Source organism: Artibeus jamaicensis, unplaced genomic scaffold (assembly GCF_021234435.1).
Source record: "Artibeus jamaicensis isolate MK-2021 breed Jamaican fruit bat unplaced genomic scaffold, CSHL_Jam_final scaffold_1283, whole genome shotgun sequence".
In the NCBI taxonomy this organism is placed as follows: Eukaryota; Metazoa; Chordata; class Mammalia; order Chiroptera; family Phyllostomidae; genus Artibeus; species Artibeus jamaicensis.
Genome location: NW_026522028.1, coordinates 5,550,502 through 5,575,317, shown reverse-complemented (window position 1 = coordinate 5,575,317; position 24,816 = coordinate 5,550,502). Strand labels below are relative to the sequence as shown.

Here is a 24,816-nt window from a genome sequence, read left to right as displayed (position 1 = left end):
TATCCCCCAGAAATGATAACTGAGGCCCCCAAAGGACACGATAGGATTAAATGGGAGAGTGTGTCATCTGTGAGTACGGATGGTCCACCTCTTCCCTTTTCCCAGAGGAGTATGAGGATCCTTTGTTTCCTACACCCTCTGCCTTTTGCTCTCCCAGGTACAAATCTCAGCCAATTCAAATAAACATATTCCTCATGTCACATATGGGACTGTGGGGGAAAAAAGATGCCTTTTTTTAGATCCCAACCATCTTTCGGGGGAGAAGGAAGGAAAGAGAAGAGCTCCTTCCTAAAATAGTCTCGTTTGAGAAGGGCGAAAGAAGTGAACTCGAAAAAGCTCTTAGGTCCTCCAAAGCAGTCTCCTGTTTTGTTTTATAAAATTTCCCCTACGGGCGGAGGGGGGGGAAGAGAAAAAAAAATGTACTTGAAAAGTAACCAAATAAAAAAAAAAATTTCCCCTACAGATCTTACTAGGGAAGGGAGGCTGAGAAACGAAGGAAGGTGCTGCCCCTCCCTGCGCCCCTCCCCCCACCCCCAGCATCAGTAGCACCTGCCAAGACCAGCGTTGCCTATGGAGGCTTTAGATACCTCTGAAGGGTTGGTAAAACCTCTTTGTAAACAGCGGGAAGTAAGTAAGGACAGAGCACATGTATGACACAAAGCAGTTGTTAGGCAAGAAAGTATTAAAACAAGTCCAAGCATACCCAGGGACAGTATTTACTCAGAGGCGAGGTGGATTCTGGACAGGCACAGACCAAGTAACCAGGTTACCACGTTATGGCTTAGTCACCACTAAGGAAACCTTGGGGTGGTGTTGATCCAGGTGTTTAAATCCATCATTGTTTCTGGATTTGGATTTGGGATTGCTGTTCAATATCCTGCTTCCCCAAACAGGTCAATCAGGCGGAAGATTTCAGAGCCAGTGGTTTTCCGGGACAGTTCAAGAATATCGGAAAAACAAGCTGCTATGTTTCCTATATCCTTCAGTTTTAAAATTATAAGGAACATTTTTCCTTTTATAGCTGCTCTGTGAATCTTTCATTTTCTTGCATACTTTATATTCCCTTAGAAGTTCATTAGGAGACTATGCGAAGAGCATAATCATATTCACAGATAAAGAAATCCTAAGGTGCTTAAAACAAGTCTTATGACTTTAGGGGGGAAAAGCCGTGCGAAGTGAATATGAGACTGAGTTTCCACAAGGGGTCTTCCCAACATGGAATCATAGTTTCTTAACTAATTCTTGGACACTTTCTATCAACAGAAAAGACCGTGAAAGAAAAGCAACATGGTCAAAATGTCTTGGTTCCAGGAAGGAGGAGGCGCAGTTTATCGGTATACCGCTGATGGACAAGTATCTTGGTGGAGACAGACAGACAGCTCTGTCCACCCAAGACCGTGCCTCTGCACAGCTGAAGAGTGAAGCTCCTGGAAAAGGACACCAGCCTAATGACTCGCACCCACTGAAATAACCCAGTGATTGGGGAGTGACGGAGGTCCCCCCCCCACCCTGTCCCCATCACTTCCTCTCCCACTTTGAAGAGAAACAAACAAACAAACAAACAAACAGCAACTGGTACCAGAGGGAAAAGATCAAGGCGTACAAGGGAAAGGAACGATACGGGAAACAATGAATGACACCTTGGGGGTTCCCAATACCTGAATCCAATGATCGGACACTCCTTACAGATGTTGCACTTGGCCTGATGCTTGGCAGTCTCTGCAGCGGCCACTCTGTGCAGCACGGGCAGCCACACCATGGACTGGGGCTCCAGTCTCATCCAGTCCAGGAAGAGGGCTGCTTCGATCTCAGGCTTATTATTGGCCTGTGAAGACAGGGGACAGCGGGTGGGGGTGGGGAGGAAAGGTGACAAAGCATAGGAGGCATAAGTCAGTTTAGGTAATAAGTTAAAAGAAAGAACAAAACAAGAGTTGCACGGGGAGGCCCAGCTTTTGCAGCCATCTAGCCCTAAGGCTTTGCTGAACCGCCATGACTCTGTGCGGCTTCTGGATGGCGAGAAAACAAAACAAAATAAAACAAAGCAAAGCAAACCAAACCAAACCAAACCAATGGAAAGCAAAATACACACCTCAGTGAGACTATATTTAGCTCCAGTGTTTCAACAGATATGTGAGTTAGCCAGAAGTAAAAGGCAAGTGTTTACTGATGAAATTTCAAAGGAGGGGGAAAAAAAACCAACTCAGGAACTATTGATTCTTCCTCCTCCCTCCTAAAGAATCTATTTCTCAGTGTGCCATAGAATCATAATGAAGAGGCTTTACAATTCATCGGGACCCAAAGCTTCATTTCACAGACCAGAAAACAGACACAGATGAGAGGAGTAGCTTTTCAAAGGCCGTCCAACGAACGGGTGGCAAAGCTGGTACTAAATACAAACCTCCGAGTCATGGGGACCTGTTGTCTCTTCGTCCGTCCGTCTATCTGTCTCTATGGCCTGCTCTTCCCTTCTCTCTTGCCGAGCCTGCAGTTAATACACACCATTCCTCCCAAGTGGCATAATGAGTTGAAAAAGTCCAGAAAATATTAGTCATCACTTGATTTCTGTGTGATCACAGTCATGCATTGTAACTAGATCTTGGTTTTTTAACCCGTCGAGACTGTCTCTGAATTTTTTGAGATTGTTACACTGACCCATACATTGACCACTTGTTTTGGTTTTCATTCTCTTAGCGTCTGTTGGTAGTGAATTCCTCAGGCTTGGTCTGCAAATCTCTTTTTGCACCCATATTTTTGAGAGCTGTGTTGTAGGGCATAGATATGTAGGCGGGGGCATTGTTTCCACTTTGCTCCAGCACACAGAGACACCACTCCCCTTTTGTCTCACTGTCTCTGTTTAGAAGTCAAGAGTAAAGCTGACCTCTGCTCCTTTGGAGGGAATCTGTTTTTCTCCTGTCTGCTGCTGTGTCTCTAGGGTTTTATTTATATTGTCTAGGATTAACTGGGCTCCTTGAACCTGTAGGTTAGAGTCTTTAGTCAGCTCTGGAAACTTCTCAGTGCTGATCTCAACAAATAGTGCCTCTTGTCCATTCCCTCTGTGCTCCGCTTACAGAAGTCTGTGAGGTAAACACAGACTGTGTCAATCTAGCCCGCATTGCTCTGAATTGGATGCCCCCCCCCGCTTTATTTTGTCCTTTAAGCTTTGTTGCTAACAACCTCTTTTACCTGGGTATCTATTTCTCTCTTTAGCAGCATTCAGTCTGATGTAAGCTCAATACACTTAAGTTTTAAATTGTGGTTGCTGTACTATTTAATATCTAGAAGTTCGGTTTGGTCACAGTTAAGGTCACTTCTAAAGGTTGTGGCTCCCTATAGATACTTTTCAATGTTGTCTGTCATTTTCTCTTCAGCACACTAAACATAGTTTTCAAAAAATAATCTTGAATGATTCCAAGATATCAAATTCGTGCAGGCGTGCAGTTTCTGCTGGCTCTCACTCCCCTTGGTTTCTCATGTGCTTGATGTTTTTCCTTCACTATGTACTACATTGACCTGAAAATATTTCCTGGAGGTACTTTGAGCTCTTCACAGAACATGCCTTCTCCAGTGATGATTTCCGCCCAGAACCACAGGGCACTACCTATGCTGAGACCCATTTAAATGGAATGTATGACGGATACTTAGTATCATGCACTCCATGGGTATTTCAACTGCAAGCCCACTAGCTGCTTCTCTTGGAATGGGCTTTGCTGGTAAAGACTCCATTCACCTTACAGATGGAAAGGCAGTGGGGTTTTGACCAACAGGTCATCTGGCTCGCAGCACTCATGACTCCGGCAATACTCCAGTCATTATCCTGATTTCCAGTTTCCCAACATTATAACAAGCTTGAATTTTCTAGCTGCAAAACGGTGTCAATTCCAGCTCCTGATAAAAGCTGTTGTTGAGTACTTTTCTCTGTGTACAGTGCCAACACACAGGTACTTTGTGGGAAAAATTTTAAAATAAAAAAGAATTTGCCCTGGCTGGTGTGGCTTAGTGGATTGAGCTCAGGCCTGAGAACCAAAGGGTCACGGGTTCAATTCCCAGTCAGGGCACATGCCTGGGTTGAGGCCCAGGTCCCCAGTAGGGGGCGTGCGAGAGGCAACCACACATTGATATTTCTCTCCCTCTCTTTCTCCTTCCCTTCCCTTGTCTCTAAAAATAAATAAATAAAATCTTTCAAAAAGATACTTAATCATAAAATAAAAAACAATTCTAGAACCTAAAGATGAAAGGGACCACAGAAGTAAATGTGTCCACAGGGCTACTGCTATAAAAGACCTCCAGCAATCATGGAGTCCAAACACTCAACCAGTGCCTGGGCATTCTTATAGCCACTATATAAATACCACCCGTGCACGAGAGTGAACATCCTTAATGGATGCTCTTGAACATCTGTGTATAGGAACCCCTGTTTAAAGGGTTTCTTCGGCCTGGGCTGAAATCCACCAGCAGAGCAAATAGCATCAGGGGCTCCAGAGCCCAACCATGAGAGTTCAAGCCCCAGACTCCTCATTTACAGTCTGTGTAACCTTGGGAAGAGTAACTTTCCCAGTGTCTTAGTTTTGTTCTGCCACGAAATGGAACTATTAATAGTGCCTACCTGATAGGGTTGTTGTAAGATGTAAATGAGTTAACAAGTGAAAGGCACTTGGAACAGTGGTGCATAGCAAGGGCCATGTCTGTATTTGCCATTGTTATTGTCATTATTATCCAAATCGACCACAAACCCAGCAGTTTGGAGCCTTGACAAAGCGCGTGCGCTTGTACACTCGCATGCTCTCTCCCCGTCCCATCGATGTGAGAGAAACATCAGTCGGTTGTCTCTCACGTGCACTCCTACCCAGGGACTGAACCCGCAAACCAGGTATGAGTCCTGACCGGAAATGAAACTGGTGACCTCTTGGTGTTCGGGAGGATGTTCCAATTTACTGAGCTACACTGACCAGGGCCACGTAGCCCATGAAACATCTGACGGAGTTGTCACGTCTGTCCATGCCTCTTCATCCCTATTCCTTTCATTTCCGCCTCATATGACATGGCATGGCTTGTCACTGTCCTTTAGAAATTCTTTCTCCAAATACGATCTGCTGGGAGTGGCACTTCTGTTTCTCTGGGCAATATAGTTGGGTGACTTGCTTCTGTCTGACACTGCGGGCTCACATGGGTTTCCACTCAACTAAAATCTCTGAGTCAGTGTTTCCCAGTGTGTCAGGCAGATCAATCACCCAGCAAAATGCTTCATAAAAAGAAGGTCAAATTAATTAAGGAAATTTTGCATATTATACCTGCCTCTTAAAATTCTTAATGTACGCTAACCATATTAGAAGCTAGGAAGGTCACCCGTAAAGAAACACGTTCAACTTTGTTTGACCTCAGATTTTTCCACACTTGCTATTCAGCGGTCCCAAGACCTTAGTAAAACAACAACAACTTCTAAGACCTGTGAACACCACAAGGTACTAATACTACACGGGGCATGATGGGAAATGCTGTTCTGGACCTCTGCCAGAGATTCCTGCGTTCTGTACTTGTCCGTTTGGATTTCTTTCCTCTCAGTCCTGTCAAAACATGTCCTGTCAGTTTAATCCCACTGTACAATCTCATCAATACCCTTAAAAATCCAGACTCTTACAACCCATGAACCTGCCATTATACCTAATTTTCTGTATCTTTCCCATTTTAAAACATGTGTTCTGTCTTCATCACAAAGTCCCTGGTGAAAATATCAGCCATTTAGGCCAAGGTCAAACGTGATGCGCACCACCAGGGCCTGCACCTCAGGCCAACAGAAATCCGGTGTTCAGCCCTCTCTGCTTGTTCGACTGTGACTCTTTCCAGTTACTTACACCGTCGCCTAATCTCTATTGCACACGCTTCTCCATCTCATACACAAAGGCGCAGTGAGAGACTCTGTCAAAAGGACTACAAGTCTCAGTTACAATATGTCCTATAACAATCTCTTGCTCCACTGGTCTCGAAACTCAGTTTGTCAAAGTAACCCTTTGCAGTGAGGGGACAAACCATTACAGAAAGGCAGTAAACTGAAAAGCACTACTAATTCATTTCTATTTAAAACACGGGTTTATTGATGCTTCATCTGAGCCTATATACTTTTTTTCTGACTTAGGGTGAAATGATTGTTTGTTTGATGGTGGGTTCAAAGACATCATCAGAGTAAGACACGTGCAGAGTAAGAATTCATGCTTGATACAGAGAGTGTAATATAGGAGGAAGCTTCTTTGCATTCTGGAAGACAACAGAAATCTGACCCCGAGTCAGCAACCAATGTAGGTGCAAAATGCAAAAGAATAAAAGGCAATACCATGTCTGTGACGTATCAGTAAAGGCGTAGCAAGTATCGCATGAGGAAGTGATCTCGTTACACTCTGTACTGTTCAAATGCTTCATAGAAAACAGTGTCTAGTTCTGGTGGCTACAGCTAACCCAGAACTTAGAGAAGGCTTGGCAGAAAGACACGAGGATAATTGTAGGGGTTGAAAGACCTCTGAGAACAGTTTAAGAGACCTGAGATTATTTAGCCATAAAAAGAAAAAAGAAAAAAAAAAAGAACAAGCAAGAAAGAGCAGCTGAAGGGGCAATTTAATAAGTTTTCAATTATGCAACTGGCTTCTGCATAGGGACCTGTGACCAGCTGTTTAATCTGTCCACTGAGGACAGAACAAGAAATAACGGGCTTAAGCAGCATGAAGAATTTGGGCTGTATTTCATATGGAAGAATTTCCTGATGCTGGAAGTTGTGAAAGCATTACTGTGAACTACCAAGGGAGGCCAGAGACAGGTCTCTTTCGAAATTTTACAGATTCTCCTGTGCTTCGAGGTTCTTTCTAGCTTCATCATTTGGGCTCCTTGGAAACCGCTCGCCTAGGCCCAATGCTGGTACTGAACACAAGACAGGGGAAGTCACATTCTCATTCTGTTTCCATCTTCCATTTTTACTACAAACCATTCTCTATTCCCTCTCTTTTTGTCTGGCAATAAAGGAAGGAAGAATAAAAGGCAAGCTTCTAGAAAGATCTAACGGAACAAAAACATTTAAAATCCAGCTCAAATTGCATTCTAGGAAAAAAATACGGATAGACAGGAACGGTAGGAAGTTGTTGGGCTGTAAAGACAGGTGCGGGCCTGGGCCGGGTAGCTCAGTTTGGTAAGGGCATTGTCCTGACACACCAAGGTTGCTGGTTCAGGGCACATGCAAGAAGCAACTGATGCATGCATAGGTACGAGTAAGTGGAACAGCACATCTCTCTGTCTTTCTCTCCCCCTAAAATGAATAAATGAATGTAAAACAAAAGACAGGTATGATGGCATTGGATTCACATCACCTTTGCAGGAGCCATTATTTGCTGACCTACATAAAGATTTCAGGTTTCTTCCCTCGGCATCAAGGATGACCTTTGCTCTCACCCCTACATGCCATTTTTGAACCATCAAGAACTCCAGGAATGGGCCATTTAGCCCTAGATTGTTTTTGTTCCTTGTTTCTGGTAATATCTTATTTTTCCTCTTCTGTGGCACGCACACATGAAAAGCAAAGCTATCACCGCTCCTTCTGCTGTGACAGCCACAGGTTAACACCACGCGGGGTTCCCACTGCTCCTATGTTGGTTTTCACTTGTCAGCAACTCTTCACCACCACGTGGAGGCCGGGGGAAGGACTCAGGTATCACTGCTTCCTCTCTGTGACAGCACAATGACGGGGTGCTTTATACACATGTCATCTTAAGTGCAAAGGTAGTTAAAGGAATCCCAATATCTGCAACTTCTAGCCAAAGGCTCTGATTCAATGTCAAAGGACAGTAGGTGGCAAGTTTGGAGGTAGGGCGTTGCCAGGGTTCACAATAGCTTTTGGGTTTCCCACAGGTTGTACTACCCATACATTCTTAGGCACCGAAGGACCACGCCCAATATGGCTGCCAGGGGATCAACCTGAATAGTTATTTTCCTCTTAGGATATCCGTTCGTGGCCACAGGAGAGGTGGGATGGTAAGGTCTCTCGGCAGGCCCTGCAGCACAGCTACCCTGAACACATACATTGTGTGTTTAAGAGAATGCAACTGGCCTCTCGTTTGTGAGGTTTTTCAAAATTGATGCCAATACTTAAAATATTGAAAGAAATAGTATAGCGCAAAGTAAACCCGCAAGGGATTGCACCCAGTAGTTCTTGGATGATGAACAGAAACTACTGTCGTGGACGCAAGACTTGTCTAAGCCTCCTTAGTTTCTTCCCTATATTGTAAGTACCTTGAAGGTAGGAACTATATTTCTATACCCTCCAAAGAGAGTTTGCCCAATTGAATGATGGGTGGGAATGCAGGAAAGATGATAATATCTAAATGAGCTTAAAGTGGAAAAAAAAAAGTCTAGTCATCCCAAAGAGTGAAAAAAAAGTTTTTAACTTACATGGGTTGTCTAAAGAGTAGAAGCCAAAATAAGCACATTCTTGAACTGTTCAAAGTTTACTTCTACAGTTTTTTTAAAGTAAAAAGGTCTGGCTTGTCCGTTACAATGTCACACACAAAAGGCCAACAGTCTATTTCTAGATTTGGAGCACGTGTTTGGAATATAGGAATGGCTTCAAATATAGGAATGCGCCAAATTCATGCGGGGGGGCCTTGAAGGGAATCCCGCAGGCCGGCAGCTACGTTCTGGAGCAGGGCTTCTCGACCAGGGACCATTCTGTACCCCAGAGAACACCTGACAATGTCTGGAGACATTTTTGGTTGTCATGACTGGGGAAAGGGTTGCTACTAGGGTCTGTCTAGTAGATAGAGACCAGGATCCTGCTAATGTCCAACAATGCACTGAATGGTCCTCCGCAACAAGGAATTATCCCGGCCAAACTGCCGGTAGCGACAAGATCGAGAACCCCTGTCCTAACGTCCACACTTTACATCCCAGGAGTCACACATTGAAACTAAGAAACCAACGTGAGCACATGACTGCTATCTAAACAGCAGACCTCCCCGAGAGCCTTGGTGGGGGCCTAGCAGGTAGGCTGCTCTGCTCTGCAACAGAGAAAGTGAGATGCTCTGGGAGGCCTGTTTGCTCACTGATGACAGTGAGAGAAAGGCTACCCTGGTTAAGAGACTGTGGATAGAGGAAAACAGGACTGAAACCAACAACAAAACCCAAGGTGGAAGTTACGAGGAAACATTCTAAAAGCATCCTGCCGGGTCTGAAACGAAGTTGCTCTTCCAATAGGCAACTCCATGCGATATATATTCCAGGACAAACAGCAGAAATGTATGTAATCATGCAAATACTCATCCCACGTAAGGTAAGGCAGGTTGGAGAGTAAAAGAGTGTGTTTTCATTTGACTTCCTAGAGTTCCTGCCCATTCAGAGGAAAAGCAATAACTAAACATGTGAATATTAAATACATTCATATGCATGAATAGGATTTCTAAACATTCCTATTGACAGAAGGTCAACTTTTTGAAAACACTGGGGACAAAGCAGATTTCTACAAAGGTTAATCTCTCCTTCCTAGCCATTTTCATTTGCTGTTTTCAGCAGTAAAATATTCCTTTCATAAATCCAAAGAACCATTTCGATATCCTTGCCATTGATAAGAAGTACCGGCATTAGCAGCTGACAGCCTTGCATTCCTGGCCCTGATTGTACGAAGCCCTAGTGTTTGGAGAGATTTGCTGAATTTAAATGGATCAAAACTGTGTTGTGAATTATAGCCTGTACACAAAGGTTTGAAGCTACAAGGGGAATGACTAGCCAGGGTCAGACGGTGTGGGACAGGCAGTTCCTGACTGCTCCCTGAGCTGTCGTTACAATTTCTTTAACAACCTCTAAATCTACCAAGGGCATCGGTGGAATATTTTACATAAAAGAGAAGTCTGCACTAGCGATGAACATAAAAGGAGGAACAAGAACAAGTTGTAAAGAATATTAATGACTCTTCTTCCAAACAATCCCAATTTTCATGAAAACCAAATGAGTGATAAAAAAATCTATAAAACTACACAACCTGCATGTAACGTAAGAGACTGGTGTTTTTACCTAAGACAACTAGAGCGCAGGGACACGAGGGATGATTTACATGAAGTCCCACGTAAAGTTTGCTCACATCTGGCTGCTGTTGTTCGGAGAACAGCTGGCCCCATGCAAAAGGCTGCACTATCCGTACAAGGTTGGATTATATGGCTTATATCTATCTCCGTTACGAGAGTTGTTATTGCAGAAGATAGGGTGGTCAGACTTTGCTGACAATGGCCAAGCTTTGAAATAAGTTCAGGATTCCAGTTCCCTTTCTGCCTTTTCCATTTATAACATTTAGCAAATAATCCAAGAAATGTGGGGATAAGTAACTCTTGAGACAAGCTGTTTATGGTACAGATGAAAAAAGGCTCAAAGAGGTTAAGGAAATGGCTCAAGGTTATCTGTTATTTTAATCCTAAAAATATGTATGCTTAAAGTAGTCTTACAAAGGTTAAGACAAAAGTGATTTCCTATGGGAATGTACCAGCTGATCCCCCAAATCTTTTCAATCTTTAAGTTGTTTGAGGGCGCTAGAGGCTCTGATAGCTAAGTAAGGCCCACCAGGGACCACAATTTTTAAAAAAAATTTTTAAAAAGATTTTATTTATGGTTTTTAGAGAGATGGGAACAGAGGGAGAAGGAGAGGAAGAGAAACATCAGTGTGTGATTGTCTCTCGTGTGTCCCCTACTGGGACCTGGTCTACAACCCAGGCATGTGCCCTGACTGGGAATTGAACCCGTGACCCTTTGGTTCCCAGGCCTGAGCTCAATCCACTGAGCTGCACCAGCCAGGGTGGGACCACATCTTGAACTGAATTCTATGCTGCTCTCCTAAGAGCTATATGAAAGTACAAGTGAATTTTCAGAAACTACTGTGATAACGGCATACTCAGCACCTGACCGTCTCCTGTCCCCCTTCTTTTTTGGCATGACATATCCTCCCTTCTACGGTTAGGTGCTATGCATATATGAGCTACATGAACTGACAGGTGCAAGCCAACATAAGTTGAGGTAGCAAAAAGGAAAACAAAAGAGAAAATCCTGTGAGTTTCTTAATCCTCATTGGCGCGCAGCTCATACTATATGATGTGGTCAACTTGTCATTCCCACAAAAGAGTTGGTTAACATGGAAAGGCACTTATCAGACATGCGTTTACATGGCTGTGAGGAAAAAAGGACTGTCAATTCTGTACGTTGACACTGTAAGCAAGGTCATGCATGGCAAACACAGAATCCAAAGAAACTGTTTCTTTAATGTGACCCGTTCTGTCCATCTGCTGCCTTCCTACATCATTAACCCCTTAGGACCAGAGTCGAACTATCTTAAGAACAAAACCCCAGGTGTGTTGACCACAGAAAGAGTTCTAGTCAAACTTCAGAGAACATGTTTTGGCCCCTGAAAGCAGACGACCCTAATGGACCACACCCTCCAGAAACCAGACAGAACCACGTGCTGGCTGACAGCAGGACCTGACACAACCATCACCTACTCCCTGCCCTGGCCCCAGCCAATCAGTAGAGGCCACGCCCCCAACTCCCTCAGTCTCCATGATTCATGATTTGCCCCTTGTACCACCCACGCCCCTGGAAGACATCGGAGAGCCAGGTCTGTGAGCACCAGCTCCCCTGGGCCTCCGAGCATGGCACCATTTCCTTAGAAATCAACCTTTCCTTTCTTGGCTGCAAACTCCTGTCTGCATTTCATAGGGTTATGATGCACACAGGCAAATGAACTCCTTTAGTCCAGTAACAATATTACTGAACTTGTGTTAAATTTAAACATGGTGATAGCACTGCAGTTATGGAGGCAACGGTCCTTTAAAAGAAGAAGCATTTTGAAGTCTCTTGGGGTTTCTGTTGTTTACTTTTAACTATTAAAGGGTAAAACTTGGGGTGTGTATATTCAAACACGGACATACACGGAGAGCGCGAGGAAGGGAAGGAAATGTAAATGAGGCAAAGCACGACCCGTGGCTATACAGATGCACAAGCCGTATGGGCGTGGATTATACTACCCTTTCTATTCTAATTGGAGGTTGAAGTTTTTCCACAATCAAACATTGGCTGAAAGCATTATTTCTCCCACATCTCCCCTTCTCGGGCGAGGGCACTCATGACTTTAATCTCTGACAGGGGCTGGGGAAATGGCATTGATATCAACCACATACAGTGAAAAACGCCTCAGAAAACACAAAGCTAACACCACACTGATTTCCTCCATTTGTTCGCTTAGCTTCATTGTTCTTGAAGCATCCCCTCGCATCCCGGGCCTTGAAGTGCTTTCCCCAGACATCTAACTGTGAATTCTCAGCCATCAAAGTGAGTTGGAGGATCCCCACAACCACGGAAATTTTTCTTGTTTCCAATAAGGGCCAAAAGGTCAAGAGTTGTATCCATGAGACAAGAAATAGTGAAAGGCTTCCCATAACTGCGGCCTTGGGTAGAAATCAAGTCTTTTCTTTTGAGTTCTGAAGATAAGGGAACAAGTGGGAGGCCAGCAGTCACTGATCTAAATATTCATCAGGATTCGCAATCCCCCCCATTAGAGATAAAATCAGCCCAAACACTAACACTTGGTGATTATCCCCTCCTCATTTACATGTTCAAGGACATCGTCTTGACCTTAGGCCTCTTCACTCCTCACTAATAAACCAATTAATTAACACCAGGGCTCCAGGAAACACTACCGCAATTTTTAAATTTATGCAGATCCATAAATACACTCAACGTCTTTAATTTCTGCTAAAGAGTGCTTCTTTCATTAGGCAAGTTGCTCGGGTAAAGCACACACATCTGTCCGTGGGTGTCATACTTTCTCGAGTATGAGTGAGGGCACTATGCTAAAGCCATTAACTCTTCCACTGCAGCCCCCTACAATCATTTAAGATTCAGTTGAGGAAAAAGCAAAAGTATCCGCACAGAAAACAGAGTAGTAATTTCCAGAGACTGGGTGCAGGCAGGATGAAAACAAAGCGAGTGAGTATTTAATTTTAGTGGTGGTGGGAATGTTCTGTGTCTTGATTGTAGTGGCAGTGACACAATTATATGCATTTGTCTAAACTCACAGAAGTGAACACCAGAATAAATTTGTAAAGTACGTTTTTTTTTTTGGTAGCTTAAAAAAAGAAGCAAGACAGAAAACAATTTTCAAATATTTCACCCAATGCTAAAAGAAAACCAAAACAACAATAACAAAAAAACACCCTCTAGCTGGTAGATTAGAGAATTAAGACATCCTAAGGACCTGGATAAACAGATAAGGCTTAACTGTTTATCTGTTTCTCCAAGGAAGAAGTTTTGCATTTTCCTTAATCTTCAATAATCTTTTTAAAAACTCCAATTCATAAATCAGTGGCAAATGTGGAAAAAAGGAACACAGGAAATGGTGAACCGAAAGCTCCTTGTTTCTATGAACTTTTGGGGTAAGTTTCTATGTACAGTGGATTAATGGCGAACCGATGAAAGGGAGTCTGCAACAGTCCCCCAACTAGGGATGGCTCTCAAAGCCATTGTTTTTCATTAGTATCTCTGCCTCAACTTTCGTAGGGAAGGAGGGAAGGAGGGAAGGAGGGAGGGAGGGAGGGAAGGAAGGAAGGAAGGAAGGAAGGAAGGAAGGAAGGAAAGAAGGAGGGAGGGAGGGAGGGAGGGAGGGAGGGAGGGAGGGAGGGAGGAAGGAAGGAAGGAAGGAAGGAAGGAAACCCGGCCCTAACAATGAAGTATGACGACTGGGGAATATAGAGGAGGGACAACAGAATGGTGTGTGCTTTTCCGTAGCACTAAGTACACAACTGAAACGGCTTTCAACTACAACCAAACCCTATTTCAAAAGACTGATGAAGACAATGATCTGTCGCTCCACCTTGCCAGGTTAAGCACACAAAGCACACTAAATGAAGTTATTATGAGGTTAAACCCACCATAACCTGTAGTTTTTCAAAAAATCCACAGCAATCGAAAATCAATAGTCAATGCCCGACAACGCTGATAATAGGTTAATAAAAGATCGCCCTGGAAATGGGCAGGAATTCTAATGAACTGTGCATTAGCAAGCCAGGGAGGAGCTTGGTGAGAAAACCTGAATATGAATATCATATTTGCAGTATTTCACTAGTATCATACTTCCTAACCAGTGGCCATCAGTCAAAAGGGGTAGAAGAAGGACATCTATGGAACCAAAGGAATTGTATTGTGATTACTGAACAAAAAGCCAAAGAAAACCTAATGAAAGCGGAATGTGGGGGAGTAATTTTAAGGATGGAAAATGAAAAATGTGATCCATTGTCATGGGGAATGCTATCAAACTGGTTAAGAAGGGTCCTGGCAAGGTATTTTAACACTTGTAGGGAAAACTCAATCTCCACTCTCTAAATTCTAATCTACAGATGCTTGGTTATACATAGAAGGAATTGTTAACCTGGGTGGGAGAGTCTTGATACAGAGATCTGATCAGATGGCTGGGGAAGGATAGGGGGGAGGGGGCTGTAGGCAGAGGTTGCCCCAGGCAACAGTAAACAGTGTATGACCACATTGGCTGAGAAACTGACCACTTCAGGAGTGCATGGAATTATGGGCCAGAAGATTTAGAATAAAAGGAGGGCAGAGACTGGCTCTCACACTCTCTTCCTGGAGCTGCCTGGATGATCGAGGTGCAGTTGCCTGCATCTCCCAAAGGACAGTACTTTGGATGGGAGAAGGAACTCAGCAGCAGCTCAGGATTGGGGGCTGGCAGAGGATGGAAGGGTTATTCTTCACTGGGTGTTTCAGAGGGGACAGACTCTGAGGCAGAAGCCTGCCATTCTCTCGGAATTGTGTAGCTTTTTTATCTTATGTTGTTTTCACTAATCCTATAGAAATAACTAAAAACTATCAGGGTGAAAGCTGGGGGAACTCAGGTGTTAAAGAGTTAGTTAGGCATTCATGGATAGGCTTAAGTGATTAAAACTGTAACTAAAGAGTTAAAGATTTTAGCCTTGATTGACGGGCTCAAATGACTAATGCATGCAGAGAACCGTTATTCCAAAATTGTGTAGCTTTCAAATAAAGACTCCTTTCTGTTATCAGCAAACCTTTGCCCCTGGAATTTTGCCTAGAGGCTGTGGTGGGCAGCAGGGCCCCCACTTGCTGTTCCGTAACACTACGTTACCATGACCTTTAGATAACCATAGCTAACTCTCAGGGGCACTACAGTGCACGTGCCCCATGGCAACTTTAAGTGCTCCATCTCTATTGGCTATTTAACCCAAAGAAACACGCCCAAGTTTGTACACCCAGCAAGTACCAGAGCTGGGATTTGAACCCACCCAGGCAGATGGTTCCAGGGCCTATGCACTTGACCACTCTGCCACTCACTACCCCAGGTACTCTGGAATGATTTCTTATGTATATACATGACACACACAGAGATAGATACAGTAGTCTCCCTCACCCACAGTTTCACTTGCTGCGGTTTCAGTTACCTGCAGTCAACTGCAGTCCAAAAACATTACGTGAAAAATTTCAGACATAATTCCTAAGTTTTAAATGGTGCACCAAAATCTCATGCCATCCCTTCCTGGACGTGAATCATTCCTTGTCCCGTGTGCAATGCTGTGTACACGCTTCCCACCCGTCAGCCACTTGGTAGCCATCTTGGTTGTCACACCCACTGTTGCATTACAACAGTGCTCGTGTTCAACTCTTCCTTATTTTATTGTTATAATTGTTCTACTTTATTATTAGTTTCTGTTGCTAGTCTCTTACTGTGCCTCATTTACAAATTAAACTTTATCATTGCTGTGTATGTATATGATAAAACAGTGTAATAGGGTGGACAGTGATTTTGGGTCCTGGGGGCGATTAAACCCATGTGGGTAAGGGGGGACACGACTGTATATACTTGTTCTCAATAGTTGAGAGTGGAACTTATTCCTCTGATAGTATATAGCGATGAGCAATGATATTTATTTTTGTCATATGAATATAAAGATTCAGAAAACAGATGAAAAAGCAACTTAGTCATTTTGATGCATGAATACGACAGGAGGCAGGAAACAGATGTAAAATAAACAGATTTTGACACCCAAGCTCTTGTAGTTGAGGCATATTTAATGTGAAGTTGGCGTCTCAATTGTATCTAAACAATAAAGTCCTTAAAATGTTTACAGAAGAAAACACAACAAAGACGACCATGGGGAGGGGACACTGCCACATACTAATTTTCAGATACAGCACTCTCTTCAGAGTCACTGAAAAGTGTTCCGTTTGTCACTTAAATGGAAATATTATTTGGTTTCATTTGAAGATAGGCGACATACTTGCCATTGGGATTAGAGTATTTTAAGTAAAGACCATGGGGGTGGTGCATTTGTGTGTTTCAGTGTGTTGGGGTAGGACAGTTCATTTATACACCTCATCCTCTTCTGGCCTAAAATTCACATAGGGGATCACATGACACTTCCTTAGTTCAGTCTAGCATTTGGAGCTGCTCAAAGCCCCCTGTATTTCTCCTCAGATAGTTTAGCAGAAGGAAGCACTGGCCCAGAACGTAGGGAACTGGGGCCTGATGTCCAGTTCAGCCATGACAGAGTCGCGGGACGTACAATGTATTCAGTGTATGGCTCTGGGCTCCAGTTTTCTCATGTGAAAAAGGAGAGGTGTGGATGATCTGCAGCGTTGCTTCACGTGGTCTGTGTGACTCATTGCCAGGGGCAGGCCTGGCCTGGCTGAGGTCACAGGGTCAATCTGCTCCGTCAACAGAGATGTTTCCATGGAACACGGGAGAGGAACGACCGAGGATACATGCAATGAATCTGTATCTCCAAAACAAAGTGGTTTCAAGACCTTACTTCTATTACTGCCCCAAAGAGTGGATTTCCCTGGAACATGTGTTGCCTGCAGTATGCTTCTAATGCGGAGCCGCATCCTGCTGCCTCATTTAATATCAATGAACATTCTGCTGTCCAATCCATACATTTATAGTAACTTTTCCTTTTTACTACCCACAGATCTAACTGCATTCCTGGCTTCATGAATAATTTCTGGACGAACTTACACTGATTTTTAAACAGAAAACATTTTATATGTATTTGAGAGTGATGTCCTTTCCCCTCTTTAAAAAAAAATTGGGGGAGGTTTTCCCCAGTTTATTGATTATGGTAAAATATACATACCATAAAATGTACTATTGTAACCATTCTCTATTTTAATTCTTTATTTTTTATTTTTTTAACCATTCTCAAATGGGCAGTTCAGTGGCATGAAAAACACTCAGATTATTGCGCAACCATCAGCACCATCCATCGCCAGAAGGGAGGGTTATGGGATGAGGAAACCTTCCAAAGACCGTCCAGCAAGTTTGGCACATGATTTCCTGTCCCTGCCAGGCCCTTGTGTGACTCAGAAACTAACCCTTTTCTAACTGCACCAACTGGAAAAGAAGTCAGTTTTCCTGCTATTGACACGAAAACCAAGGGGAAAAATGGACTATAGTCCCAAGTTGGCTTCTCCTGCGAGGCACTGGATGATGCATTTGAACAAGAAACAACTGTTCTGGCATTTCCTTAGGGTGCTAGAAACATCTGCCTTGGAGCACAAGCTTGCTCAAGGAACCAGCTGGGCCCCATTCGCAAGGTCTTACACTTCAAAGGGCAGGGGGCGTTTTCATGCCTGTTACCGTTCCCTGTAGACAACATCACATTTCAGGCACGGTGCACACAGCACAGCGAAAGGCAAGGGGGAGCACTCCCGGCCAGGATGTCCGTTCTGAAGAAAGCATTCACCGTGGAGCGGTTCAACCTGACTGCGAATCACTACCAAGTTGAGAGGGTCCCAACATCGAAGTCCCATAAACCTCACCTAGCTCTGCACGTACAAAATGTGCACGAAGTTCTGCTGGGAACATCCAGTTTGCCCTTGAACAACACGGGGTTTAGGGGCACCAGCTCCCCATGCAGGAGTGTAACGTTTGATGCCTCTAAGATGTAACTACTAAGAGGCTACTGTAGACCGGAAAAGCCTTGCCAATAACAACATGAAGAGCTGACTAAACAGATTTTGCATGTTAGATGTATTATATATTGTTTTGTAATATAGTAAGCTAGTGAAAAGAAAATGTTATGAAGAAAATCATAAGGAAAAGCAAATGCATTTACATTAGCCATTTTTTAAAAAAGGCCACATTTCAGCGGACCCACACAGTTCAAATGCACATTATCCAAGGGTCGGCTAGAGTATCAAACTGCGTATTTGGGGATGAGGTGGTAATGTGGAGTTGGGGTGGGGTGTGCATGCTGGACTAAGATGTGAACTCTACCACCAGCTGAGCAATTTTAGGGGCAAAGGTAAACTGTTCATTTACTTGACAACAATGAAAAGAAAAAAACCCCAAACCCTTCTTTTTCTATTCTCCTCATAGGGTTGGTAAGGATTGAGAGAATTCAAGTGAGCCATGGTAAAGTAGTATCATCAGTAGCAGTGGTCACAAAATTATTTATAAGTGTGGTCGGTACAAGTGGTAGGGGAAGGTCTTTCATGGTAGTGAAAGCAAACGGTGGGCAGTTATAGAAATAGATTACAAAAGGTCTGAGAGATGGAGAAGTCAGGATTTATTCCGTGGTCCATGGCAAGCAACAGTTCTAGGGATGGTGTGATACGGTGAATACATCTCTGTAAAAGCAGCGTAAGGAGCACCAAGGCCAATGAAAATTGGGACCAAGGTGCAGAGAGGAGCCTTGTGACAAAAAGGCCTGAAACCAGTGTAAGGATGCAATGAAAAGGAATCATGCAAAAGATGTTTCTTACCCTCTGAAAAACAACTAGCACTTTACTAATCTCTTTCTAATTCCACATGTTCGAAGGAGAAAATTCAGCAAATACGAAAGAGTAGCGAGAAGAAAATAAAAAACACCTGGTACCACCATAACTATCCTGACTGATGTGTCCCCCAGGCTCACAAAAGATATTCCCAGGAGCTTGGAGACTGGCTGGGCAGGACACATTCAGTAAGTATGGGAGGGCGGACTGAGTTCAAAGCCTGGACACTGAGAAGATAGCGCTGCTACTACAGAGACAGAGGTGGATGGAAACCAGAGACACGAGCTTAGGGAAGAAGGTGAACATCCAGCAAGAGGATGCAACGGGCAAACCTGGACCAGAGTGGGCTCCTCATTAGGGGACAGGACTGGGGAAAACTGGGCAAATCACAGCTTCTGTTCAGTGGCCCCTTCACTCACATTCGATGGCCGGAAACTAGACCTTACTTATTCCTACCACGAAAGAAGGATAACTATATGGCATGATACAAGTGTTACCTGTTGCTACAACAGCAATCATATTATAGTATATAAATGTATCAAATCAATGTGCTATATGGGAAGCCCTCACTCAACATCATCGATAAGCTCTGTGACTTTAAGCAAAGCAACTTACAATGAAATCAGTGTTACCATAGTCTAATCGACATAAATGAGAGTTAGGTTCCTGTGGCATCTCATCAATGTTAAAAGGAAACAACGCTGAATGAAATGTTGTTTGAGGACCTGCTGTTCATCTTCAATTTATAGTGTTGTATGTCAAGTACGGGGCCTGGAGCAAATAATGCCCCTCTTTCATTACAAAACCTTTTCCTACAAAATCATGGGCATATCATTCTGTAATGTAACAATATCAAACTCAAGCACAGCAGAGGACATTTTAGGTGAAATGTTCAAATTAAAAGTAGACATCATTACACCCATTTTATTTTACCCTACCAACCACACTCAGGTGGGCATTACTTCTGCCGGACCCTGTACATTTCAATTAAAGAGAGACAGACAGACAGACAGACACCAAGACCCAGAGTCCACAGCAAGGGTGGTGGTGGCTGCCTGGCACTGGTGGCAGTGGCACAGGCAGGACGGTGGGGTGACAGGACAATGGCTCCGGTGTCCCTGAAGCCAGCCCAGCTTACTCTGCAGCAGGAGCTGTCTCTGAACAGATGGCTCTTGGCAGGTTTGTTTTCTGACACTCACTCTCCACCCAAGTCACAGCGCACAGCGACTGTGGACATGTACATACAAATGAACGTGCCTGTGAGTTTCACACCTAGAACTGAAAAAGTAACTGAAACGACTAAAGCAAAAACAGTGCGGAAAAACACAACTCGCATCATCTCAAGTCGTCTCATAATTGGATTGTAAAAAAAAGAAACAAACACCAAAATGAATCTGGATTACTTGTGGTTATTAGTATTCATTGTGTGAAAGTTATTTGTGCCTGCACTGGAAATGGAAACAGTAATGCGGCGACATGCTAGAGAAATCTAGAGGTAGTGATAGTCCATTTGCATTTTGGGAGATGAGAATCCGCGGTTGAAAAATGCACTTGTTTCTCCACATGTATTTTGCGTTTACAGTTACTTTGCCACAATTTTGGAAAAACAATCTAAATAGTTTAACCACCTCCACAGGAGTGTGCTCACCACGTGTGTGATCAGTCCATTTGCCCACTCACTACTGAATGAATGCTCACACTAAACACTAAATGCTCACTAAACATTCACGATATTCTGCCCACAAGGCCTTCAATGGTTTTATCCTGGTCTGTGGTCAAAGACACAGCAGGCATAACCTGGTTATCTCTAGTTCTAATAGTAATGGGATCAGAATGGATTGAGAAACCCATATCAGAAAAATGGGTCTCAGCATTAAAAAAAAAAAAAGCCATAAGAACACTGTGAATAATGTGATAGTGCAACTACCTCACTCCTTCAGCACTGGTGGCTTTACAAATAGAAAACAACTTTTGAGACGAGGCACAAAACTCTATCATTTAGATTGGTAATCCCAGTCCTTAGAACTTGTCCTAAGGAAATAACTTTAATTAAAGAAAAGGGCTAACTGCTTGAAGATACTCAGTGCAGCGTCACCCACCTTATATCAGAAAACAGAAACAACCTAAATGTGTAGCAGGCATTTGGGAGAAGAGGGTGTTTCTGGGAACACTGACTTCCGTGTGCAAAAGGCGAGGGGACAGGATCAGAAAGGGAATGGACAAGACGGCGTTGAGCTAGTGATGGGCATTAGCAGAGGGTACAAACCTCCGACCTTGTGATAAGACTATGGGGAGGGTTGGGAAAAGTAGAGAGATGTCAAAGATACAAAAGGAAAACTTTCTAAAAAAAATGACAAAGCTGTGTCAACTCTTCACCAACAGCCATTGAAAGGAGGCTATAATACTGTTAGGTAAAAATAAAAGAAACTTGCGTATAAAAAGTCTTTTTCTTTTTTCTCTTTGTACTTTTGAAGATTTTATTTATTTATTTTTAAAGAGAGGGGAAGGGAAGGAGAAAGAGAGGGAGAGGAACAGCAATGTGTGGTTGCCTCTTGCACGCCCCCTACTGGGGACCTGGCCTGCAACCCAGGCCTGTGCCCTGACTGGGAATCCAACTGGCAGCCCTTTGGTGTGCAGGCTCGTGCTCAATCCACTGAGCCACAACCAGCCAAGGCTAAAACTCTTTCTCTTACATACAAAGGATTGCCATGGCTGTAGCTTTACTCTCTGCCCCATGGAACCACTGCAGACTCCCTTCCCTCCCAGCACCATAGTACCTGTTGGGTCCCAGCTGCAGATGGAGATTTCTTTTCCTTCCTCTGGGCTGTACTGTCCACCCCCACAAACCCAGCATTCCAGAAGCCACTGCCTAAAGAGGTTTCATATTTCAAAAAAACCCTGGCTAACTGCCAACAGAAGAGCTATGTAAGAAACTAAAGCTTGTTTTCAAAAGTGTGTTTTCAAAATTCATTTCTACAACACAAAACAATAAGTAGTTACGAAAGACAAATAGTTACTGAAGAAGGTGAATAACTTACAAATTGGAAGCAGCTTCTGACACTCGGCTCAATGTTACTGCCCCCAAAGGAAGCCACTTCACCCAACTGCCTGGGGATTTGGATGGAATCATGCAGGAGGAGGCCCAGCCGGCGCTGGTCACAAAATCCTGTGGAACTTGCCACCTGCTTGAAAAGGTCTATCAAAGGAAGAAGAGAATTGCAACAATTAAACTAGCAGCAAGAAGTAGATGCTAGCAGAACCTAATGGCCGACTCAATTCCAATACTAATTCTCAAGAGCAGCCAATATTCCCACAGAGAGCGGTTACCATATTTTGCGATTAGTATGCCCATCTTTTTGGCCCAAACTTTCAGGGGAAAAAAACTTTTGTTTTAATTTTTTAAAAGATTTTATTTATTTATCTTTAGCGGGGAAGGGAAGGAGAGAAGGAAAGAAATATCATTGTAGGGTTGCCTCTTGTGAGTCCCCTACTGGGAACCCAGGCATGTGCCCTGATTGGGAATTGAACCACAATCCTCTGGTTCGCAGGCCCACGCTCAATCCACTGAGCTACACTGGCCAGGGCTGTTTTATTTTTTAAAAAGATTTTATTTGTTTATTTTTAGACAGAGGGGAAAGAAGGGACAAAGAGGGGGAGAAAAACATCACTGTGTGGCTTAACAACCTGCCAGAGCTGTTTTAATATTTTCATTCAATTTTTAATTTATTTATATTTAGATACTTGCTCTTTGTTTTATAAATGAAGTTTAGCATTTATTTTTTGAACATAGTATGGAACAAGAAATTTTTTGTAACAAATAATTACAAAACCCAAGAACAGCTAGAAGGTATTTCAGGTACTACCCATGTATAATATACATCCTTATTTTTCTCTCAAGAATTGGGACCAAAAAAGTGCACAGTATATACAGCAAAAGATGGTACTTCTACTGTGTGTTAATCTAGACATTTAGTACTTTTTATGGATGAACTATAGCTCTCAAGAAATGAGTTTACATACAATCCTGATGCCTGAATTTTTCCTAAGCCAGAACACAATCCTTTGGAAAACATTTTATATATAGAATGTAAGTACTATAACAGAATTACTCTTTTAGCATTAGGAACCACATAAGTAGCCTAAAGCACCACCCTCTTTTGGACATCAGAGATTCAAACATGTCCCCAAATTGGGACTTCTTTATGAAGCCATAAGATCATTGAGTTTCTTCTTTGTTTTCCCCACAGGACGCTGTACAGATTTGTAATTAGCTCCTACCCCCTTTACATGGTCACTGGTTCGATAGGTGACTCTCTTTTTGGACGAAGAATGTTATCTCCTGGAGACCAGGAACCGTATCTTGGGCAACCAAGCGCTGCAAGTGTCTACAGAGCAGGTGCTGGACAGACAGAGTGGGTTCACAGAATCTCTGAGCACACCAAACGCTTGCGACGTGTTTTATTCTCAGAAATAAAGTCATTTTAGCCATACCTTGTATTCAAATAAAAGCGCCCTCCCCAAAATAAATCAAGAAAGCTTTTCCTACTCATCAGCACACTTCAAACTCTAAGACATGAAATAGTTTATTTAATGAGACAACTAAGATGGTAACATCCAAAATGAGACCGCAAACGCCAGTTTTTACCATCTCTACAACATGCACGGAGACTTTTCAGAATTCGGATTTGCACATATCCTAATTTGGAGTTAATGGCTTTGTTTCACCAACCTCAAAACACATTCTGTCTCAGTAGGTAGTTGAAACAGAGGCTGCAAGTTCCCCTGAAGATTCAATTGAGTGTTACAATGTGCTCACCATTGATAAGGTTAGATTATAAACTAATCTATAACAAGTAACAACAACATTTAAAGGGAAAAAACCCACAGAAAGATTCTATTTTACCCAAAATACGTTCTTCAATGGTTAACAAAATCTGTTCGGTTATTTTTCTTTGGTTTTTAGGATGAGAAAACTCAAGAGGAAAGTACATAAAAGTGAGAGCTAAAAAGGCTTGTGTATTTTGTGGCTTAGTCCTAGGGGGGAAATGAGCAGTAGGGCACAGTGTGGCTTTGGAGGAATTTAATCTCTTTTATCTCCTGCCTGTCCTTAAACTCAGCACATCTCAGTCCTGTGAGGCTTGGCCTTAGGGGAAAAGAGAAAAGACAAAATAGACTAGGTTTCTTTAATATTCCTACCAAAAAGACTTCTTGCAAGCTTTTAAAACGGGAAAACACATACAGTCCTTCACAATGGGAATGAGTGGTTGCTCAGTCCGATTTCCGCCATCACTCCTCTAGTGTTTGCTTTAAGCGTGGATTGACAACTTTTAAGCAGAAGAACCTAATGGCTAATCAGTAGGAAATTCTATCGGGTGATACTTGCGCCCCATAAAAAATGGCAAGCTATCTGTCTCTCCAATAATCAAATGTCAGTCACATCACAGAATTGGCTGTGTCGGTACACCTTGCAGTAAGATGATTATAAAATAAGCAGTGTTTTTGAACACCCATGCCAGGTGGTACTCTTTAAATAAGATTCCAAAACACTGGGCAAGAGCATAGATTAAACCTTCACATTTGCCCTGGCTGGTGTGGCCCAGTGGATTGAGTGCTGGTTTGCAAAGCACAAGATTGCTGGTTTGAGTCCCAGGCAGGGCGCATGCCTGGGTTGCAGGCCAGTAGGGGGCTTGCGTGGGGCAACCGATCGATGTTTCTCTCGCACAGAGATGTTTCTCCCTGTCTTTCTCCTTCCTTCCTCACCCCTCTAAAAACAAATAAATAAAATCTTAAAAAAGAAAAAAACCCTTCACATTTATTTTTCTGACTTATACAAAGGGGTTAGGGAAATGAGACATTATCCCTTACGGACATATGTTTTATTCAGACATAGTCACCATAATGTAAAATAATACTTGGACTGCAAAAGTCCTCATTCTCTGTTGAAATGTCTGCAATTTACTGCCTGACAGGGAACAGCACAAACCACATTTTATGACATTCTAAAAGGAG

The 24,816-nt window shown here is 43.1% G+C and overlaps 1 protein-coding gene across 8 annotated transcripts in view; it reads right to left on the bottom strand.

Moving 5' to 3' along the window:
• Positions 1-24,816, bottom strand: part of DMD (dystrophin) — a 1,990,869-nt gene that overhangs the window by 58,978 nt on the left and 1,907,075 nt on the right. For all 8 annotated transcript variants that reach the window (XM_053655812.1, XM_037127036.2, XM_053655810.1 and 5 more), the window contains 2 exons: positions 21,846-22,003; positions 1,659-1,825 (listed from right to left, as the gene is read on the bottom strand). In XM_053655812.1, the coding sequence (XP_053511787.1) occupies positions 1,659-1,825; positions 21,846-22,003 (325 nt within the window). The remainder of the gene's footprint in view (positions 1-1,658; positions 1,826-21,845; positions 22,004-24,816) is intronic.